Source organism: Cicer arietinum, chromosome 4, assembly GCF_000331145.2.
Source record: "Cicer arietinum cultivar CDC Frontier isolate Library 1 chromosome 4, Cicar.CDCFrontier_v2.0, whole genome shotgun sequence".
Classification (NCBI taxonomy): Eukaryota; Viridiplantae; Streptophyta; class Magnoliopsida; order Fabales; family Fabaceae; genus Cicer; species Cicer arietinum.
In genome coordinates, this window is record NC_021163.2 from 23,053,479 (window position 1) to 23,074,965 (window position 21,487).

Below are 21,487 nucleotides of genomic sequence, written 5' to 3' on the forward strand. Positions count from 1 at the left end.
GGAAAGACACAAATAGTCACGACAACACAAAGATTTATGACAAGATCAATTCTACAATGAATTTACTACATTTTGTGTTTATGATAATATTACTATTTGCTGTTATTATTATTTTAATGATCAGTTCATGCATGAACACAGATGATAGATCAATTCAACTATTATGCCAACCCATAACCATTTTTTGCACTTAAACTATAATATCTTATGTGTTCTATGCCATGAAATAATCGTGGGTAGAGATAAAACAACAGGCACATAAGAAATAGTTTGTCTGTTTGGCACATAGGCTGCAACTTACTGTCATTTTATTCTGTACCATTCTATTTCTCACTTATTTAGATATTCAAACAAAGCCGTAGGAAAGAACAAATTGTTCAATACAAACACATGACAAGTGATTCACTTTCCTCAATAATGAATCTGAATTCTCAGAAATTCAAAGAAGGGGATGCAATAGCAAATATGGAGAAGAAAAACATGAACCCGGCTGATATTTGAATGACTCTCCGACTCCCAATAGTCCTGCATTTTGACCTAATGCCAAGGAAAAAGAAAAGACAATTAGATAATGTATTTAATATACTCAACATGAGATCATAAATGATAAAATTCTCCAAGGTCAAACAAATTTAATGACGATAAAAAGTGCAGCAAAACGTATACTGATGCAGTGGATCCAGTTGCCGTGCCAAAAGAGCCATCTAAAAGAGTCCCAATACCCTGAAATTATCAAACTTCAACACATGATTTTAATTTTCATGAAATAAATGCACTTATACATGTACTGTGAAATAATGACATAGTACCATCCAGCCGACACCGCGGCTGAGTGCCGAAGGTGGAACAGGTGTTGCACTGCCAAATCTTAATGCTGCAATGAACGTCATAGTTGACTGTCCTCAAATATTAAAAAGAGTAAAACACGTATCAAAATATACCCAAATGAAAAGAAATTGTCAAATTACAATAACAGAATATAAAAAAGAACATGGTAGTTCACAATTCACATAGAACTTTTGCTAAGCAAGATGTTTAGTCCACAATACCATACTGATCATGGCACATATTGTCATATACAAAATATTGCTAGAACTAGCTTTTGTGATGATTACATCCAAGAATAATAAAATATATAACAACCATCGCAACACGAGTTAGTATACATTTAAAAAAGAAAAGATTAAAGTAAACCTCTACAATTGCACCAAGAGAAGCAACATTGCAAAAGCATCACCGACATTGAAAGAAGGACGTCCCCGTTGAAATGGATATGGAACTTTTACCCTGCACAGATGTAGAAAAAGCTAATTATTCAATGTTGCTCTATGCATTGCATGAATCTATGACTAGTATATATGTATTCAAAAAAGCAGTAAAGATACAAAAAACATATTCAGCTCCTAGTACTTGTAAGTTTATAAACATGTTATCCTTGTATCTAGATTGATGCTTTGAAGCCTTAGATATCATCTATTATGAAACAAAATATTGTTACACATTGACATGGTTTGAGAGCAATGTATTACTTATAAAAACAGAGCTAAGCTACCAAGGACTGACCAAGGAGCAGCAAGTATTTGGCGATCTTTTATTATATGCACCAGCTGTAGTCAAAATTTCAGCTAATGCAATTCTAATTGAGACTATTATTGCAACTCAATCAACTCCTATCGATTTCATCTTTTGCATAATGTACTTAAATTATAATATCTTAAATGTACTGTTAAAAGGGTCAAACTGAATCAATATGCCAAGAAAAAGAAGTACAGTAAGTTGCAGCTTAAACCAAATTTCTTCTATCGAAGGATTGTTTACATCACAAAAATATTGCCCAAAAGCCATTTTCTCCCATTCCTCTAGACGATATAATCCCAAATACGAAAATGGGGACATTGTAAACAAGAAAAATATATGCACATCATGAGGCAATAAGAGATCAATAGAAAAAAAACTTACAAAGAGAGCAGCTAACCAACAATTAAAAATAACTTCAACCTTCTCTTTACAAAACCAAAAATCTTAGAGCACCTGGACAAAAAATAAAGAAGCACTCACAATCAAAAACATATTATACATAATTTGTTATATTTGAACAAAAAGGTGTAAATACTACAGAAAAACTACAAAAAAGAAAAACCAAGTGAATAGAAAACACATAAGACAAAAAAAAAACCACAATGCAGAAAAAAAAACATTGCATATCTGAATCCAATTGTTCTTTTCTTCAATAACAAAGTTTCTTCAAAGTTAAAGGATTTGGATGAAGTGGGGGAAAAGATCATAAACCCTAAAGCTCTGTGAGAAAATGAGAAAGAGTGAACAAAAAGATTCTAATGACAGAGCTGAAGGAAGAAAGTCGCCAAAGATAGGAATTGTTATCTTCCTCGGCCGAAGAGGAGATGAAAAACAAGGAATGTTATGAGCTGTTCCTCTTTCGAGTTTCTTTTTTTGTGCAAAAATCCTAATGAAACATAGAGAAATAGTGAGTTTTTGGATGGAGAATCAAAATAAAATATAGGTTTAACTATCCTGTAAATTGTAATCAAGTTTTTAAACTTATACAGTATATTTTTGGTAATTAGTTTTGACCTAATTACAAAACATGTCTCAGTTATCTTAATTAAACATTTTTTTGCTAAAAAAAAATCCTAATTACATTTTTCTTAAGTGAGAGTATATCGAGGGAGGAGACAGGTAAATAAAAGAGAAAATATAAATTGATGGTGCATTGCATGGTTATTAAACCCTTTAAAAATTCTCAAATAGTTTAGTGATCTGAAAAATAATTAAACCTAAAAAATACTACCTACCTCCCTATAAATACAATTTTGTTGACTAAATCACAAAAATTAAAAAAGTTTGTTATAATTTTAAATTTATTGGTGAATTGGACTGTTTTACTAAAAATATAAACCTATCTCCTTCCAGCTATCTCTTACAGAACGGTTTTTCAAATTTACAACGACAACAGTTTTACGTTGTCGCCAAGTTAAAACCGTTCTGGTAGGCATTTTTTTAAATTAAGGTACCGCAACGCTTTATAACCGTTGCAGAAAGTAAAATATTTAAAAAAAATAATATCGTAAATTATTGTCTTTTAGAAAAATAATTTTAGTAAAACATCATTATTGTAATATAATAATAAATTTAAAAATATAACAGTTGCGATAATAAAAAATTGTTATAATATACTATAATGAATTTAAAATATAACAATTGCGATATACGCATTTCACTAATTTAAGTTAAAAAAAGTTGTAACTCATGATCATTCATACGTCGTACGTACTAATTCAATTTCTCTAACTTATATTCTAGAGAAAAGGAGACAAACAAAATAACAAAAATAAAAATCCTTGTCTATAAAAAAAAAAAACAACCAAACAAACAAAACTTAAGTATCGACATCTATCTATTCATCTTGTGCTTCCAAATGTTGAAATTGATCAAGAATAAATGACAAAATGTTAAAGTCTATAAATGTGATTATAAAGTCAAACCAGGACACATGTCTTTGAGAGTAATACATAACCATTTCCAGATGAATCAATTTAAATGCAAAGTAGACTTCAATTATTTCTAATAGTCAACTATTTCTAACAGTACTGATTCAAATAAAGTAAGGTGTAACCATGAGCTTACCAGAATTTTTTCCGCAAGAAGCTTTCGTAATCCACGAGCTCGAGATTCTACATTGGCGTCCATTACTGATAGATATTTAGGATGAAGCACCATCACATATTTTGAATAAGAACATGAAATTTTTGTTAGAATAAAGAGAAGAGTTTACAGACCACTCAGAATAGAACATTCAATCAAATAAAAGCATACAAGACTGGCGATATCACGCTAAGAATGAAAAAAAAAAGCATCTCAGAATGAAAATTACAAAGAAAATCAAACAATATATTTACACATTACACACACACAAATATACAAATACAATGAATATTTCAGTTCATAATGCCCAACACTGCTTCAGCATTAATATTAGAGTATATTTGTACCTCACCAACTCCAGAAACAGCACCTGTTCACCATTTCAATTTCCCCTCTACTCAAGCATCATCAATATTGAGGAAACAACAGGCTCTCCTTGAAACTAATGATGAGAACAACAAGACAAGCAATGAGGCCAAGCTGTTACCCTCGCCCAAGTTCTGCAAAACATCCACCGTTATAAGATGCCGATCACAAACCAATGGGTAAGTTCCAATTTTGGGATCATAATGTAGAAAGTACCGTAGGAGATATAAAACAATTGACAGCCTTCAGTTGTCAACTACTTCAAGAAATACATCTATGAAAACCTGAGGAAAGAAAAAAAACATATCAGAAAATTGATCTGCCAAGAGTTACTTCCAATCTTGTCAACAAGACGTGAAAACCCAAAAGCATTTTAATGAAAAACAAACCTTCAGTAATTTCTCCACATCATCTGTCTTCGACAACCAACAAGGAACAATCGCAGATATAAGATCCTCAAAAACATTCTTTGAATGACTGTCAATCTATAGGTACATGAACGCCAAAATGGTGACACCATGGTTATTTGGAATATTAGATTCATAGCATCAAAAAAATTGCACACTCGGTCAGTAGCTTAATGTGGATCTCATTCGTCATTTTTTCCTGTCATGAAATATGAAAATTAATAAAGGGAAATAGAAAAAACTGTGAAGAGGTAGTTAAAATTTTCTATTATCATATAAATATTCCAGCTTCACAATTAGAAAGCATACATTTGGCGCAGCCATGCTTTTAAGAGACATAATTAAATCCTCCAGGATAATCAATAGAGTTGGTCGAATATGATTGACGGTTTCAGAAGGACTTGATGATAGCTGGCTCCCATTCTTAATTATCCGGTTTGTCTCATCACTCATAATTTTCCATTTCTCCCAAGTGCAGCAGGACACCCCATTTACCAATACTACGTCCTTAACCCTTAAATTATTTCTTTCAAGTTCGATCAATATTTGTTATCCTAATTTACAAATATGAATAGTTGTGATTTGTGGTCCAAGTTCGATCAATATTTGTTATCCTAATTTTTAATTACATATTTCTAGCACTTACACTTCAAATTTAAAAACTTAGTCACACAAATTTAATGAACATGCATGTATACACTTAGTTAATTCAAAATTTTAATACAACTCCCAAAATAACAAACAAGATGTTGCTTCAGTTTAAGTTGGAACTTCCAACTCCTGATTTATAAGCTATTCCCTCTCACACCAGATTTCACTAGCTTGAAATACGCATTTCTAAAACCTTCAAAGAACATATTCTCATTGTCTGCGTAATTTTTAATCCATCTGTTCATTAAATTAAGTCCTCGTAAGTAATGCACATTAAGGTAAAAAGATATTAGCAGAAACATACACATGCTTTACCCCATGAAATTAGACATAGTTCTTGTATACTCTTTTAATATATTTACTTAATATGATTCTAATAACAAGAAAAAGTCATGCAATAATTTTCTTTTCCTATAGTGTATGTTTGACCCCCTGACACAAATTTCTGGCTCGATCACTGTTTGGCTCAGGTCAGGATCAAATTTCAGTATATATAGTAGTACAGTACTATGTCTAAACTGATACTCCAAAGACAAGAAGTAATGAATCACTAATTTTAGTGTTTAGTGTCAGACGAATCTAATAAACTAAACTTACCTATCACCAATATATGCATAGTAGTTATCCTAAATATTGTTTTCAATTGATAGACTGTCTGCATTATCTGTTATTTTCTAGAATTTAGTAATTTAATCTAAATATTATTTAAAGGATTCACCACTTTTTCGATTTCGATTTGTGATCTTTGTGCTTGCCTGCTTCACAAAAAATAAATGCAGTGGAACCAATATTATATTAACACAAATGCTTGTTAAGAGAAAAAAAACCTTAAGCATTCATCATCCTCAACAAGTGCATGATCTGAAGGAAGACCAATCATACTTGGCATATCACCTGTATAAAAGCACCCATCTCAACAAAATCATAACTAATCTATCATCAGAACTACACTAATCCACTGAAATTTTTTGAACTTTATTGTCAACACACACGTGCTTACAAAGGAAAAAAATATAATCAAAATCCATAAAGAAAAAATAAAATAAAATAAATTTGTGAGAACACCACGTCATATATGTGAATAAGAAATCAGAAATCATAGTCAGAAATCATTTCAGAAATCGTAATCGTAACCAGAAACCAGAAATCCTCGCAGAGATTGAGCAATAACAGAGCAAGGATGAAAATACATACCGAAAATCACCAAGTCACGAAGAGGTAGAAGTTTTGCAAATCTCGCAAAGGTTGAGCAACCCGTAATCGATTCTGCAGAGTTGCGAGAAAACCCTAATCGATGCAGAGGTTGAGCGAACCGTAACCGATGCTGTAGAGTTGCGAGAAAAGGGGATAAGTCTTACAAGTCATGAGAAAAACCTTAATTGATGTTCATTCACAAGCTTCCATCACCAACACTTGTTTTTCCCCTTTTTCATTCAGAAACAAGAACAGTCAAGCGAGAAAGAGAAGAGAGGGTTACTGTTTTGCGCGCGAGAGAGAGAGAAGAGAGGATTACGCGAGAGAGAAGAGGAACAGAGTTTGCGAGGGAGTAAACAGGAACAGAGCTTGCGAGTGCGAGATAGTGTTCACACAGGAACAAGTTTCAGAGAGAGAGAGAGAGAGGGATTTTGCTGAAAGTGTTTGAGCGGTACAGAAATATTTACTTTGACTTCCACAACGGATTTATTAAAACCTAAACAAGAACTTTTATTAAATGTTGTATAAATATACAAATAAATAGTTAGAACGGTTTTAAATTGTTACAGTAGAAATTATAAAATTAATTGTACTACTGCAATGAAATTTAAAAACAGTTCTCTATTAGACTCTACGAGAACAGTTTTTTTACAGTAAAAAAATTAGGCGTTGTCGTAGCACCAAAATGTTGTAGTGATCTAAAAGAGTCCCAATATCCTGAAATCATCAAACTTCAACACATGATTCTAATTTTCATGAAATAAATGCACTTATACATGTACTGTGAAAGAATGACATAGTACCAGCCAGCTTTTAAGTGCTGAAGGTGGAACAAGTGTTGCACTGCCAAATCTTAATGCTGCAATGAACATCCTAGTTGACTATCCTCAAAGATTGAAAAGAGTAAAACACATATCAAAATATACCCAAATAAAAAGAAATTGTCAAATTACAATAACAAAATATAAAAAAGAACATGGTAGTTCACAATTCACAGAGAACTTTTGCTAAGTAAGATGTTTAGTCCATAATACCATACTGATCATGGCACATATTGTCATATACAAAATATTGCTAGAACTAGCTCTTGTGATGATTATATCCAAGAATAATAAAATATATAAGAACCATCGCAACACCAGTTAGTATACATTTAAAAAAGAAAAGATTAAAGTAAACCTCTACAATTGCACCAAGAGAAGCAACATTGAAAAAGCATCACCGGTATTGAAAGAAGGACGTCCCCGTTGAAATGGATATGGAACTTTTACCCTGCACAGATGTAGAAAAAGCTAATTATTCAATGTTGCTCTATGCATTGCACGAATCTATGACTAGTATATATGTATTGAACAAAGCAGTAAAGATACAAAAAAAACATATTCAGCTCCTAGTACTTGTAAGTTTATAAACATGTTATCCTTCTATCTAGATTGATGCTTTGAAGCCTTAGATATCATCTATTATGAAACAAAATATTATTACACTTTGACATGGTTTGAGAGCAATGTATTACTTATAAAAACAGAGCTAAGCTACCAAGGGCTGACCAAGGAGCGGCGAGTATTTGGCGATCTTTTATTATATGCACCAGCTGTAGTCAAAACTTCAGCTAATGCAATTCCAATTGAGACTATTATTGCGACTCAATCAACTCCTATCGATTTCACCTTTTGCAGACTATACTTAAATTATAATATCTTAAATGTACTGTTAAAAGGGTCGAACTGAATCAATATGCCAAGAAAAAGAAGTACAATAAGTTGCAGCTTAAACCAAATTTCTTCTATCGAAGGATGGTTTACATCACAAAAACATTGCCCAAAAGCCATTTTCTACCATTCATCTAGACGATAAAATCCCAAATACGAAAGTGGGGACACTGTAAACAATAAATATGGTTTCATCTATTGTAAACAAGAAATATATATATATGCACATCATGAGGCAATAAGAGATCAATAGAAAAAAAAACTTACAAAGAGAGCAGCTAACCAACCAATAAAAATAACTTCAACCTTCTCTTTACAAAACCAAAAATCCACCTCGGCAAAAAATAAAGAAGCACTCACAATCAAAAACATATTATACATGATTTGTCATATTTGAACAAAAAGGTGTAAATACCACAGAAAAACCACAAAAAAGAAAAACCAAGTGAATAGAAAACATATAGACATAAAACAAAAACAAAAAAACCACAATGCAGAAAAATAAACATTGTATATCTGAATCCAATTGTTCTTTTCTTCAATAACAAAGTTCTTAAAAGTTTAAGGATTTGGATGATGAGGGGGAAAAGATCATAAACCCTAAAGCTTTGTGAGAAAATGAGGAAGAGTGAACAAAAAGATTCTAATGACAGAGCTGAAGGAAGAAAGTCGCCAAAGTTAGGAATTGTTATCTTCCTCAGCCAAAAAGGAGATGAAAAACAAGGAATACTATGAGTTATTTCTCTTTCGAGTTTCTTTTTTTGTACAAAAATCATAATGAAACAAAGGGAAATAGTGGGTTTTTGGAGGGATAATCAAAATCAAAAATAGGTTTAGCTATCCTGTAAATTGTAATCATGTTTTTAAACTTATTCATTATATTTTTGGCAATTAATTTTGACCTAATTACAAAACAATGTATCAGTTAACTTAATTAAACATTTTTTTGCTAAAAAAATCTAATTATATTTTTCTTAAGAGAGAGTATATCGAGAGAGGAGACACATAAATAAAAGAGAAAATAAAAAATTGATGGTGGATTGCATGGTTATTAAACCCTTTAAAAATTCTCAAATAATTTAGTGATATGAAAAATAATTAAACCTAAAAAATATTACATATCTCCCTATAAATACAATTTTGTTGACTAAATTACAAAAATTAAAAAAATTTGTTTTAATTTTAAATTTATTGGTGAATAAGATCGTTTTACTAAAAACATAAACCCATCTCCTTCCACTAGAGGCAATACTTTCCTATATATAAAATTATGTTGTCTTTCATGTCTTTACCGGAGTATTTATTTATTTATTTCCCATAAATTATTTCCACTAGAGTTAATTACATTCGATGTGCATCTGACTGATAGTAAAAAAAATTATAACATAATTATGGATAGATAAGTAAATAAATAGTTAATACAATTGAAATATTGAAGGGTCTTATAAAAAATGAATAGGGAAAATCTTATCACAATGTTATATTGAAGAAAGGAGAAGGTATTTTATAGACACCCACTTTTTCATATACAAGAGATATTAATTAATTGCATACAAAAATATAATTAATTCAATTGAGTAGATGGTGAATTTAGATCGCATAAAAATTATAGTTAATGTGTAATTTGATTTAACCATATTTTTACAAGTGATTAAAGGTGTAACGTGGTCTACAAAAAATAGATATCAATGTACCATTATTAAATAAAAATAAGAAAATAAAACTCTAATAGTTTGGTTTAGTGTTAAAAATGCAGATATTGGATCTCCATGTTGTAAGTTCGATTTTCATGAGTGTCATTGAAAAAAGACAAATATAAATACTTTTATAAATGTTTAGTGAATCTTAAATATCTTGGATTAGGGTAGTTGGGCACCTACTCTTACTCTAAGATTTATATATATATATCAAACCAGAAATGTTCGAATATTTGAAAACAATTGATTGCAACTATGGCTAAGGTGACATCTTGTCTTAGATTCGAACTTGAAACTTCACAATTGTGTAAATTAATTAAGTTGAAATTTACTATTTCTTCTAAACATTAATACTTGGTAAAACGTTAAAACTTAAATACAATAAATATAATGGAGCTAAAGTTTGACATAATATAATTGACACAAAATCACACTAAATTTGTAGACATTCACTCAATTTTTTGATTTCATCCAAAAGATCACGAATGTCATATAATAAAAAATTCAATTTATCTCCAAATTGGAAATAATTTTCCATGAAATATTATTTTCTAAGTCCATTGAAAATCTTAGTTAGATCTTTTTTATACGTAGTACATATTTTACATAAACAATATACTGAAACACATCAACTATATAATTAAAGGTTAAAGTTCAAGATTTTAATTCTATGACATCAACTACATTAGTTGAAGAAATATCTATGTAAGTGTTTCACAATCTATTTCCAACATTCAACTCATTTAGAAAGAAAAAAAGAATTAAAATTTTATTAAGATAAAAGTAAAATTATTTAAATGTAATTAATTTCGTTCACTTTCACATATATTGTTTTTATTTCAATATATTTGTTGCATACCAAATAATGTGAACACATCATTTGAATTATTTTATAATTTTGAATGTGTTGGGACCTATCTTCATAGAGAGAATAAAAAGGTTAGTGAATGATGGGTACTCAATACTCTTAATTTTGCTGACTTTGAAACTTGTGTAGACTTCATTAAGGGAAAATATATCGACGTGTCTAAGAAATGTGCCATTAGGCGTTTAAACATATTAGAGAGAATTCATTAAAACATATGTTGTTGAGATATGGATGCACATGGTCATAGATATTTTATCATCTTTATAAAAGATTACTCACGATATATATAAATGTTTATTTGTTTCATAATAAAAGTGAATCATTGGATGTCTTCAAATTCTTTAAGGTTAAAGTTGAGAAACAATGGGAAAAACAAATAAAAAGAGTGAGATCAAATCGAGGTGGTGAATATTGTGGTAGATACATTGAGAGTGGACAAGCACCTGGTCTATTTGTTAAGTTTCTTCAAGAACATAGGATTATTTCCCAATACACTATGGCTAGTTCTCCGAACCAAAATCGTGTTGCAGAAAGGAGAAACCGAACATTATTAGACATGACGGAGTATGCTTAGCAACTATAATCTTCTAAAATCCTTGTGTAATGAAGCACTAAACACAACTGCATTTATTTTAAATCGTGTTTCAATCAAGTTTGTTCCAAAGACACATTTTGAATTATTTAAAGGATATAAATCAATTTTGCCACATATGCGCCTTTGGGGATGTTTGTCTAGTGTGATATTTTATAATCCACAAGAGAACAAACTTGATCTGAAGACCATTAGTGGGTGTTTCATTAGATATGCCAAAATTTCTAAAGGTTGTAGGTTTTATTTTCAATCTCATATTGAAAAACATAATGATTACAAGAAAATGTAAATTCAACATTGAAAAGATCTACCAAACCAAGAAAATTAGTTGACCCCGATGATTACATTGCGTGTCTACAATAATCTGACCATAATGTTGGTGTTGAGAATGATCCTAAAATGTTTGAAGGTGAAAACATGAGAAGGGGGGTTGAATTGTGTTTGTCAAAGTTGACAAATTTTTGATAATTTATTAATAAATAAAAAACTAGTTTGGTTTTGATAACTTACTTGGAGTAGAAGCAATCGAATTCAGAGGTAGCAAGCAATGAAAGAATAAATAATTTGACAGGTAGATTTATCTTGGTTCACCACTAACTTAGCTACATCCAGTCCCTTCGTTCAGAATGCTTTAACCAACTAATTAAAAGACCTTGAATTACAAAGCACTTGACCCTCCAAGTTAGTTTTCTCATACAGCCTGAAAAAACTAGACTTTTGAATAACTAACCACCTTGACCCTACAAGTCAAATCTTCTCATAACAACTTGACAACCCCATATTGAAGAAGGAACTAAACAACTATTGGGTTGGATACAAAAGATTGGAACTTGAGTAGTTGCTTCTAAAAAACTGATGATAATAATAACTCTCAAACTCTAAGAAAAGAACACTAAGAAAATATTTATAACTTGAACAAGTATGTATCTCTTTGAACTCTAAGACTATTATTTATGTTTTTCGATGATTTTCTTCTTCAGTCTTGAGTGTCTATTGATAGTTAAAATTTGGGCTTCAATTTAGTCATTGTTTAATTCTGAATTGTATTTTGTTCATATTGCATTTGTAAATTCTTCAAATTGATTATGTTCCTTTTTTGTTTAGATTGAGATTGTAAATTATTCAAATTGATTCTATTCGTATTTTTTTTAGATTGCGTTTATAAGTTCTTCATATTTATTATGTTCATATTTTTTTGTAGGTAAATCTTGATCAAATCTTCTACAAATCTTGACCAAATCTTCTTTCATACTCTTATAAGTTAAACATATTGTTCTCATAAAATACTTTTATTATCATAAAAACTATAAGTATAAAATGAACTTGGTTCCAACAACATTTGTGTAAGCCACGAGTTGCAAAAAGTCAAACTTGTGATATGATACCATGATTGATGAGATGAATTCCATAAAAAACAACATTGTTTGGGATCTTGTTGAGTTACCTAATGAAACAAAGGCCATTGATTGTAAATAGGTCTGTAAGACTAAGAAATACTAATTAAGTAATATTGAGAGATACAAGGCCAGATTCGTTCCTAAGGGATTTACTCAGAAAGAATGGATTGATTACATAAAGACCTTATCTGTTGTATCTACGAATTTCATGTCATCCTTGCTTTAGTTGGGAATTTTGATCTTCAGTTGCACAAAATGGATGTGAAAATAACATTTCTTAATGGTGATGTAGAGGGTGAGGTTTATATGAAATAACCTGAAGGGTTCTCCTATAATAATGGTGAGCATTTGGTTTGAAAACTTAATAAATCCATATATGGATTAAAACAAGCCCCGTGTCAGTGGTATCTTAAATTTCATGGGACAATATCTTCATTTTGGATTTGTTGAAAATCCCATGGCTCAATGCATATACCAGAAGGTCAGTGGAAGTAAAATTTTCTTTCTGTTTCTATATGTGGATGATATTTTGCTTGCTTCAAATGATAAGGGTTTGTTGTATTGGGTGAAACAATTTCTCTCTAAAAACTTTGATATGAAGGATATAGGTGAGGCATCTTGTCATTGACATTAGGATCCATAGAGATAGACCTCGAGGTATTTTAGATCTATCATAGAACACCTATATCAATAAGGTTTTAGAGAGATTTCATATGAAAGATTATTCACCAAGTGTTGATCTCATTGTGAAGGGTGATAAGTTTGATTTGAACCAATGCCCTAAGAATGATTCTGAGCGGGAACTAATAAAGTATTTTTTTATGCTTCTATTTTTGGAAGCCTTATATATGCTCAGGTGTGCACAAGGTCAAACATTGCATTTGTTGTTGGAATCTTAGGAAGATGTCAGAGTAATCCATGTATTGACCACTAGAAAGTTGCAAAGAAAGTGTTGAGATACCTTCATGGAACCAAAGATTACATCCTTATGTGTAGGCATACAAACAATCTAGAAATGATCGACTATTTTGACTTTTACTTCTCTGGTTGTGTTGATTATCGCAAATAAGCATCAAAATACTTTCTTTTTTATGGTCGGTGGAGCTATTTCATGGATAAGTGCTGAGCAAACCTTAGTTTCTAATTATATTATGAAAGTCGTGTTTGTTTCATGTTTTGAGGCTACTTCTCATAGTGTATGACTTAAGAGATTCACTTAAGGGCTTAAAATCGAAAATTTTATTTCTAGGCCATTGAATTTCTTTTGCTATAATTAAGATGATGTTGTTTTGGCTAAGAACAACAAAGTGGAAGTCGGAGTAAACATATCAACATCAAGTACTTAGTCATTAGAGAAAGAGTTAAACATAAAGTAGTGGTTATTCAACACATTAAGACTAATTTGATGGTCGTTGGCCCTTTGATTAAGGACATGCCACATTGAAATTCAAATATCATGTAGAGAGAGTGAGACTTGGTTCCTCTTTATGATTGCATAAATATAACTCATTAATAAAACTTTTATACTGTGATGTTTTCTTATTTTCATGCGCATATTTTGTTTTTGAGAAAATATACTTCATTTGGACAAATAATATGAAGGAACCAGGTTGGTTCTAGGAACAATTCTTTCATCATATTTTATTGATAATAGTAGAATCTCCATAAATTTGATTTAACTATAATTTCTTAATTTAATTCCAAAAACTTACTAATACATTAAGGTTTTCATACAAAACATCGTTTCTAATTAAATAAATAAAATACAACTTATAACTCTCAATCCTGATATCACCTTTAAGAGCTGGGCTTTCTCCAAAACTTAAACTTCAAGACTCATTAACATGTAATAACTACGATTTTGCAAATGCATGATCAAGCTAGTCAAATACAAACAACAAATGAGGTGAGTTTCGAAATCATGTTTATAGTATAATATAAATAAGAAAAACCTTATATATCGTTTTATAAGACCTTAGATAGTTTTTCCAGATAATCACTGCCTAAGGTTCACCAAAAATATTTTTATTAAATAAAACCTTAGATATCGTTTTTCTGAAAAAGTGTTGTCTAAGATTCGCAAATGTTTTTTTAAGGTTTAAATAAGTCTTTGGTCTTTGCAAATATATCATTTTTTTATTTTAGTCCACCAAATGTCACTCCTACTATGAGCAGTACTTATGTCACTACAACTATGAGTTATTTTAGATTCATTTGTTATCGATTAAAAAAGTAATTTTGACATTCTATTACTAAAATATTCATTATTAGAGATTTTGAAATGATAAAAATCTCATTTATTTTAAAATGACATATTTCAAAAAAAAAAATTATGAATAGTCTCTCAAAATAGATTTTCATTTTAATCATTTATTCAAATTTCATTATATAAAAACAAGTTGTAGCAAATAGATGAAATACTTCAAATGATATTTTAAGATAAATTTAAACCAATTTTTCATTTGAATCTTTATTTTTAAAATACTTATAACAAAAAGATAAAATACTCTAAAAATTATTTATAATTTTTTTTTAAACAAACGAGCACATTATTTTTTTCGGTAATTATATTCAAAAATCCATTATTTTCCTACACTTGCAGAACTTGGTTAATCACATCAAAAAATTGATTAATTCAATTAAGTGGATGATTAATTCAATTCACAGTTAAAATTATAGTTGATTCAACTATATGATTGACTTATCCAACCGAATTAACTACAATTTTGTATGTGATTAATAAGGTAATGCAAGTGCATGAAAAATGTGGATTCCATAAAACATTTTTGTATTCTTTTCTAAAGAAAAATGATCATCAATTGAACTTTTTTATAGGGAAATCGTCTAAGCTTGGGCTAGTGGAATCATATACGAGAGTGACAATTTCTTTTATTGTAATCATTTGTTTTCAAAAATATTATATAGAGGATTATGCTATTTTGAATATCATACTCAAACCCATATACACATGAAATCCGAAACAACCTTCTATGTTCTAATAACACTTCCAATCCATTCCTCTAAACTATCAACCACATGCTTTTTCTATAAAAAAGGATGGATCTTTTGGAAGAGAAGAGATTATGATAATTTATTTACTTTAGAGACTAATGTTTCGACAAATAACTTCCAACATTTACAACCGTAAAATCTGAAACTTATATGATATATCTATAATCACAAGGGAATAATATATATAAATATATTTAGAAGATTTTTATTTAGATTTAAATTTAAATATATTTAAAATAAAATATTCTGAAAATATATCATTTATATTTCTGTTTAAAATATCTTTAAAATTTATTTTTTACTTTTTGGAAATATGATATGTTTTTATATTGCAATTTAACTTTATATAGAACAATAAATAATACTTAGAATTAAGAGTTGTTTCCCTACATATAATATATTTCATACTTCTTCACGTACAAAATACATCATATATAATTCTGCTTTCACAGATAGAAAAAAAGATCTACAAGTTTTAGAGAATTGTCATAATATTAAAAGTTGAATAAATGACAAGTAAAAGCATATTACAGTCACTAGAAATTTGTTCATTATTAAATGGGTCAAACATTGTCGTTAAATCCTCTGTAATTTTATTGAGAGAATAATAGGTAATATTATGTTACTTAGAATGCACTTTAATAAGCAAAATACACAAATTCATAAACCAATTAAATGTGTCAATTCAATTTATTTGTATCATGACTCTAACAACTGCTAGTACTATTAGTGAAGCATTTATTCAGATAATTAATTTCATGATACTATCAACAACCATTATTCTCCTCTCCTAGGCTGGTAGCATATTAATTTATTCAGATCATTGATGTGTAAAAAGATAACAAAGTTACAAAAGTCAATAATTTATTAATCAAATAAGTTGCTAGTGTATTGAATAAACTGAAGTCACTGAAAATAATATGGGTTCAATTTCTTTGGGCATGACAACATGGAGTAGTGATGGCGGTTTTTAATTATGTCTAAAATTTAAGTTTCAATTTTCGTCTACAATAGGATTTGAATTTCTATGTATGTACCTATTTTAATATATAAAATAAAAAATTTAAAAACTATAATTATTATAATTAATATAATAAAATAATAATTATTATACAATAATAAAATTAAAAATATATTTTTTATAGAAAAAAAATTATAATTTTTAATATTTTCTAATATAAAATATGTATTGAATTTATACATGTATATAAAACTTAAAGATAATATTTTACCGGAGATAACCAATAGATCCACATTCAGAGCATCGGAACAGTTGTCCCCGCTAACTTATACATTTTGTTACAACATATTGAATAATTTAATTTTTACACCTATTAAAAATTAAGTATTGACCTCAAAAAAATTATTAAATAATTTTATTTGTGAACAATTAAATACACAATGTTATGTAAGAGAAAAATTGATGAATGATTGTGTTGAGCGTTATGGTATTATGTTAACTATAATTAAATTTTCATTTAACCGTACTTTAACTATATATAAATTTCACTAAAAAATATTTAAATTTTATTATTAGTCAAAATTCAAGGACAATATCTATAATTTTACATACAAGATTATCATTCAAATTTTGACTTTGGTTTCAAAGTTATAATTTGAATTTACGTCTATAATCTCTCCTCTCAAAAATCAATCGGTGAACACAATTAATGATACATAACACATTTATATTTTATTATGTAATCCCTAATTTTTCGATGGAACACACTTCATGATAATAGTTCATATTTTATTTCTTTCAAATGAAGCTTACATATATGTGTAAAACATAATTTTTTTTTTTCAAATTAGAATAAACGCTCTAAATTCCAAATAACTAATTTAAGTCGTAACAACAACAATATTCATCGCATATTCCTTGAAAATATCCATAATTAGTGCAGAACAAATCACAATTAAAGTGTTGGTCACATCTAGAAAAACATTTCTTTAACACAAAATCAACTTTGGCCATACCTATAAAAAAAATGATGTAGTATAATAAATAATTAATATACATAAAGAAATAATATACTAAAGGTTCAAACTTTAACCAATTGTCTATATACCTATTGAAAACTAAAGAAGTACAACCAAAGCTGTCGTAATAAATTTTTGTTTAACGATCATTGTTTTTTCTCTAGTTCAATGATCATGTGTAAATCCGTAAGTTAGTTAACCATACTTATATATGTATATTTATTATAAATTTTGTAAAAAAAAATATAATAAATAAAATAAATGAATATTTGCTTTAATAGTGTTTGTATGTTTTCATTTTTTTTTAAATGATAATGCAAAGAAATAACGTACAATATTATTTTAACAAATTTTTACTATTTTGTTCTATATTATTTTAACAACTTTCTCGTATTTTATTTATACAATAACAACTCAATTCTATTTTGTTAACAAAAAACAAATACATAAAATTTAAATTAATGATATCCACCTAAATATCCTCTAATCCTATGTACTATCTATAATGTTATCAAATTGTTGGAGTACAACCTAGATGTGGAACTAATACAACTCGAACTGAAGAACGATTAGGTGGATATCATTAATTCAAATTTCACATATATTTTTTCTTCAATTTAACGTATTTTATTAATATAATTTACTTTATTATTATTATTATTATTATTTTATTTATTTATATGGTCAAATTAAAAAAAAATTATATGAACTAAAATTAAAATCATCCCTGTTTATAGGTACTCTTTACGTATTTAAGCCTATTTGTGATTTACTATTACAAATTAGACAAATTATGTAAACAATTTTTCAAATCTAACTCATTTCTCAAATTGATCTTATAAGTTTTTTTTTTTGGAAAATGGAATTAAAATCCCAAAGCACGCACATAGTGCGCAATGGGTTTTTAATTTTTTTAATTTCTTTTTAACTGAATAAAAAAAAAATTTATGTGGTTTTAAGGTAATGTAATGTTCATAATGTTTATGGAGTGATAAGTTCAACTCACCAATTATTATTATTTTTTTTTAAAGTAATAAAATTTTAAATTAAAATTAATTGACTTCTTCCTCTTAACCGTCGTCTTAATCAACCAGAAATTAAAATCCAAATTAAAATAAATGAAGTTTTTTAAGTTTGTTCAAACCAATCATTTGACACCAAGAAAATCTCCACTTATGCTTTCTTTTCTCTCGATCTAACTTTACATTCATAATTAGATTCGAACGGGCTTGTGTTATACGATAAATCAATTCAGCGAACCATGGATAAGGGAAAGGTGTTATCATTAACCCATTTCATGTCATTCTTGATGGCTCTTGTATATTGTAAGCAAGTAGTGGCAATATTATGACTTCAGTCCAAAACGTGTACTTCTCTTATGTGTTTTTGGAATTGGTGGAACAACATAAACATATGCATTTATGAGTTTGAAGAAATCTGAAAATTTAAATGATTTTAATTCGAGTTTTGTTTTAAGATTTTTTTTTGAGTTCTTGGTTTATGAATATGACGAAGATAATGAACAACCTTAAAAAATTTAATTTAGGATTTCAACTTTTAACAAAAATAAAAAGAAACAATGACTTATTAATTTTGACTTACCACTACACTATTATGTATCTTTACCATCTTTAACAAACCCGTGAGTTTTTTTTAATGGAGTTAAATGTAAATTAAAAATGTTCAATATGTACATTTTGAGAGTTAAAGGGTCAATTCATAAAAAATATTTAAATTATCAATTCAGAGAAAGAGTCCATTTTAAAATATTATTTACTTCAAATTTTAAATTTGTGGTTTGCTTCGATCATTAATTCAAATTCACATTCATTATTATGTCCCTTAAATATCTAATATTGTATGTAATATGTACAAAGATTCCAGTTTTACATTTCATTAAATATCCCCTAATTTGACAATCAGCTAAGTGATAATTTGTCATGTTTTATTTGACAATTATAAATGTTTTTTTTTTAAATTTAACTTTCAAGTTTATCAAAAACAAATTTGTGACAACAACAAATTAAAACATTATCGTAATTTAGAGTGCAATCCCCTGGCACATAGCCTTGACTAGTGCAAAATGAATTATAATTATGATATTGGTCATATCTAAAAAAACATTTCTTCGTGTGAAGTACAATTTTAACCATATCTACCGAAAAGAGTAATATTAGTGAACTAATATGTATAAGAACAAATATAGAGAAGATTCAAATTCTATTATGTGAATTACCTACGTACCTATTGAGAATAGAAGAAGCACGACAAAAACTGTCAAAATATATTTATGTTTATTAATCATTCTTTTTATCTTTCTTCTATTCTTAAATGATCCTCTTTAAATCAATAAATATATTTTTTATGTTTGCATATGTATGTATATATAATAAATCTAATAATAATATATTAATAAATACATATGGATATATATTTACTTTACTTTAATTTAATGCTGTCAAATATAAAATTTAAATTAAATATAAAGGTTTCGGTGGACCAATTTTCCTTTTTAAGATTATATTATGTTTACATTTTAATAAATTATATCCTTACATCAATTGTGTCATTTGTGTTGAATTACATTGTGCTTTTTTGTAATAATAATAATAATAATAATAATAATAATAATTTGAATAAGAGAGAAAAATTGCTCAAGAAAACCTTGTAAAAATACAAATACATAACAAATTAGACAAATGTATCAAAGGAAAATTTCAAGAATACATCGTCCAAAACTAAGATAATAAAAGTTTGCCCAGACAAAACTCTACGGCTTTTCATGAGAAAATAAAAATTTAAAAATGACTTTTTAAAAACCGATAAGCTTTTTTGATCTCTGTGGAAAATGAGAGGATGTCTCAGTTCCATTTATCATACGCTTCCTCTTAGTTTTATCAGAAGGAGTGAATTTAACATTTTCCTTCCTTTTCTCCACCACAGTTTTTTTAACACAAAACCATTTTTGGGATATTTTGTAATGGAAGAGACGGCTATGTTCAATATTAAGACCACAAATCAACTCGTGATTCAAACAAAATGTTGGACCTTTTAGCAAAAGTAGAGGAAGAATATATTTTTTTTATAAGCAATTTTAGAAAGCAAAGAAATTTATACTTTTTAGAAATTGAAGTGTGCCTCTTTAAAAAAAAAATATTTCTAGAAAATAATGTTTTGTGAATCGTGAATAGTTTAAAAATCGAAACGTATCAAAATATTGAAAGTGTACATATCTCATTTTGTATTTTTTTAAATCAATGACGATTTAGTAGTTGAAAAACAAGAATTGTGTATTCAAAATACTAATTACTTTAGTAATGTACATTTTTTTGTTTTATTAAACATGTCTTTTTAAGTAATGTACTTTAGTAATATACATGTTGCTATTCCAACTTGTGATTTTGGGAATATTTGTGAAGTGTTATATGAATTTTAATTAACTAATTAATAATAATAATGTAATGGGAGCAAAACATTAAATCAACTATTTTGCCTGTCTTTGTCGTGTAAAGAAAAAGTATTGTTGTGTAAAGTGTATCAATTAGAAAAAATCGTTGAAATTAATTACATTATCATGCAAAATCCAACTTCATGGTAAGAAGCAATTACTCGTGTTCATCGTAGTGAAGTTCCTATTGTGAAATAAGTTTATCATGCAACTCATTCATAAATTATTTTTTTATTGCATTTCTTGTGTTTCAAAGAGATACATTCATCGTATGAAGATAACATCTATTAGCCAATTTAAAACAATTTCTTTTCATGCAACTACGCCACGTCGCAAGACAAAAACGAATATTTCTTACTCTATAAATGGAGGTCAAGTTCAAACTTATTCTACCAATTTTTTTTCACACTCTTGTGGTAGCGAAGTCCTACCAATGTGTTACACCATTTTCTCGTAAACACTCACATTATAGATACTTAACATTCATTCATATATTATTT

At 28.4% G+C, this 21,487-nt stretch overlaps 1 protein-coding gene across 11 annotated transcripts; it reads right to left on the reverse strand.

Moving 5' to 3' along the window:
* Nucleotides 1-6: 6 nt before the first annotated feature.
* LOC140919919 (putative L-ascorbate peroxidase 6) lies at nucleotides 7-8,973 on the reverse strand. Of its 11 annotated transcripts, XR_012162579.1 has the most exons (15): nucleotides 8,261-8,877; nucleotides 7,461-7,553; nucleotides 7,085-7,162; nucleotides 6,601-6,777; nucleotides 6,282-6,411; nucleotides 5,915-5,981; nucleotides 4,419-4,635; nucleotides 4,246-4,313; nucleotides 4,011-4,163; nucleotides 3,646-3,710; nucleotides 1,960-2,031; nucleotides 1,195-1,287; nucleotides 810-896; nucleotides 667-723; nucleotides 7-537 (listed from the first exon to the last, which is right to left on the reverse strand). XR_012162579.1 is itself a non-coding variant. In XM_073366945.1 (14 exons), the coding sequence occupies exons 3-6, from the start codon at nucleotides 7,151-7,153 to the stop codon at nucleotides 4,626-4,628; spliced, it is 276 nt and encodes a 91-aa protein (XP_073223046.1). In that variant the 5' UTR covers nucleotides 7,154-7,162; nucleotides 7,461-7,553; nucleotides 8,261-8,900; the 3' UTR covers nucleotides 7-537; nucleotides 667-723; nucleotides 810-896; nucleotides 1,195-1,287; nucleotides 1,960-2,031; nucleotides 3,646-3,710; nucleotides 4,011-4,163; nucleotides 4,246-4,313; nucleotides 4,419-4,625. The 11 variants fall into 11 exon arrangements, 6 of the variants coding, with proteins under 6 accessions (XP_073223046.1, XP_073223045.1, XP_073223043.1 ...); XR_012162578.1 differs by having other exon boundaries at nucleotides 6,282-6,777; nucleotides 8,261-8,880; XM_073366945.1 differs by lacking the exon at nucleotides 6,601-6,777 and having other exon boundaries at nucleotides 8,261-8,900.
* Between the last annotated feature and the right edge of the window lie 12,514 nt (nucleotides 8,974-21,487).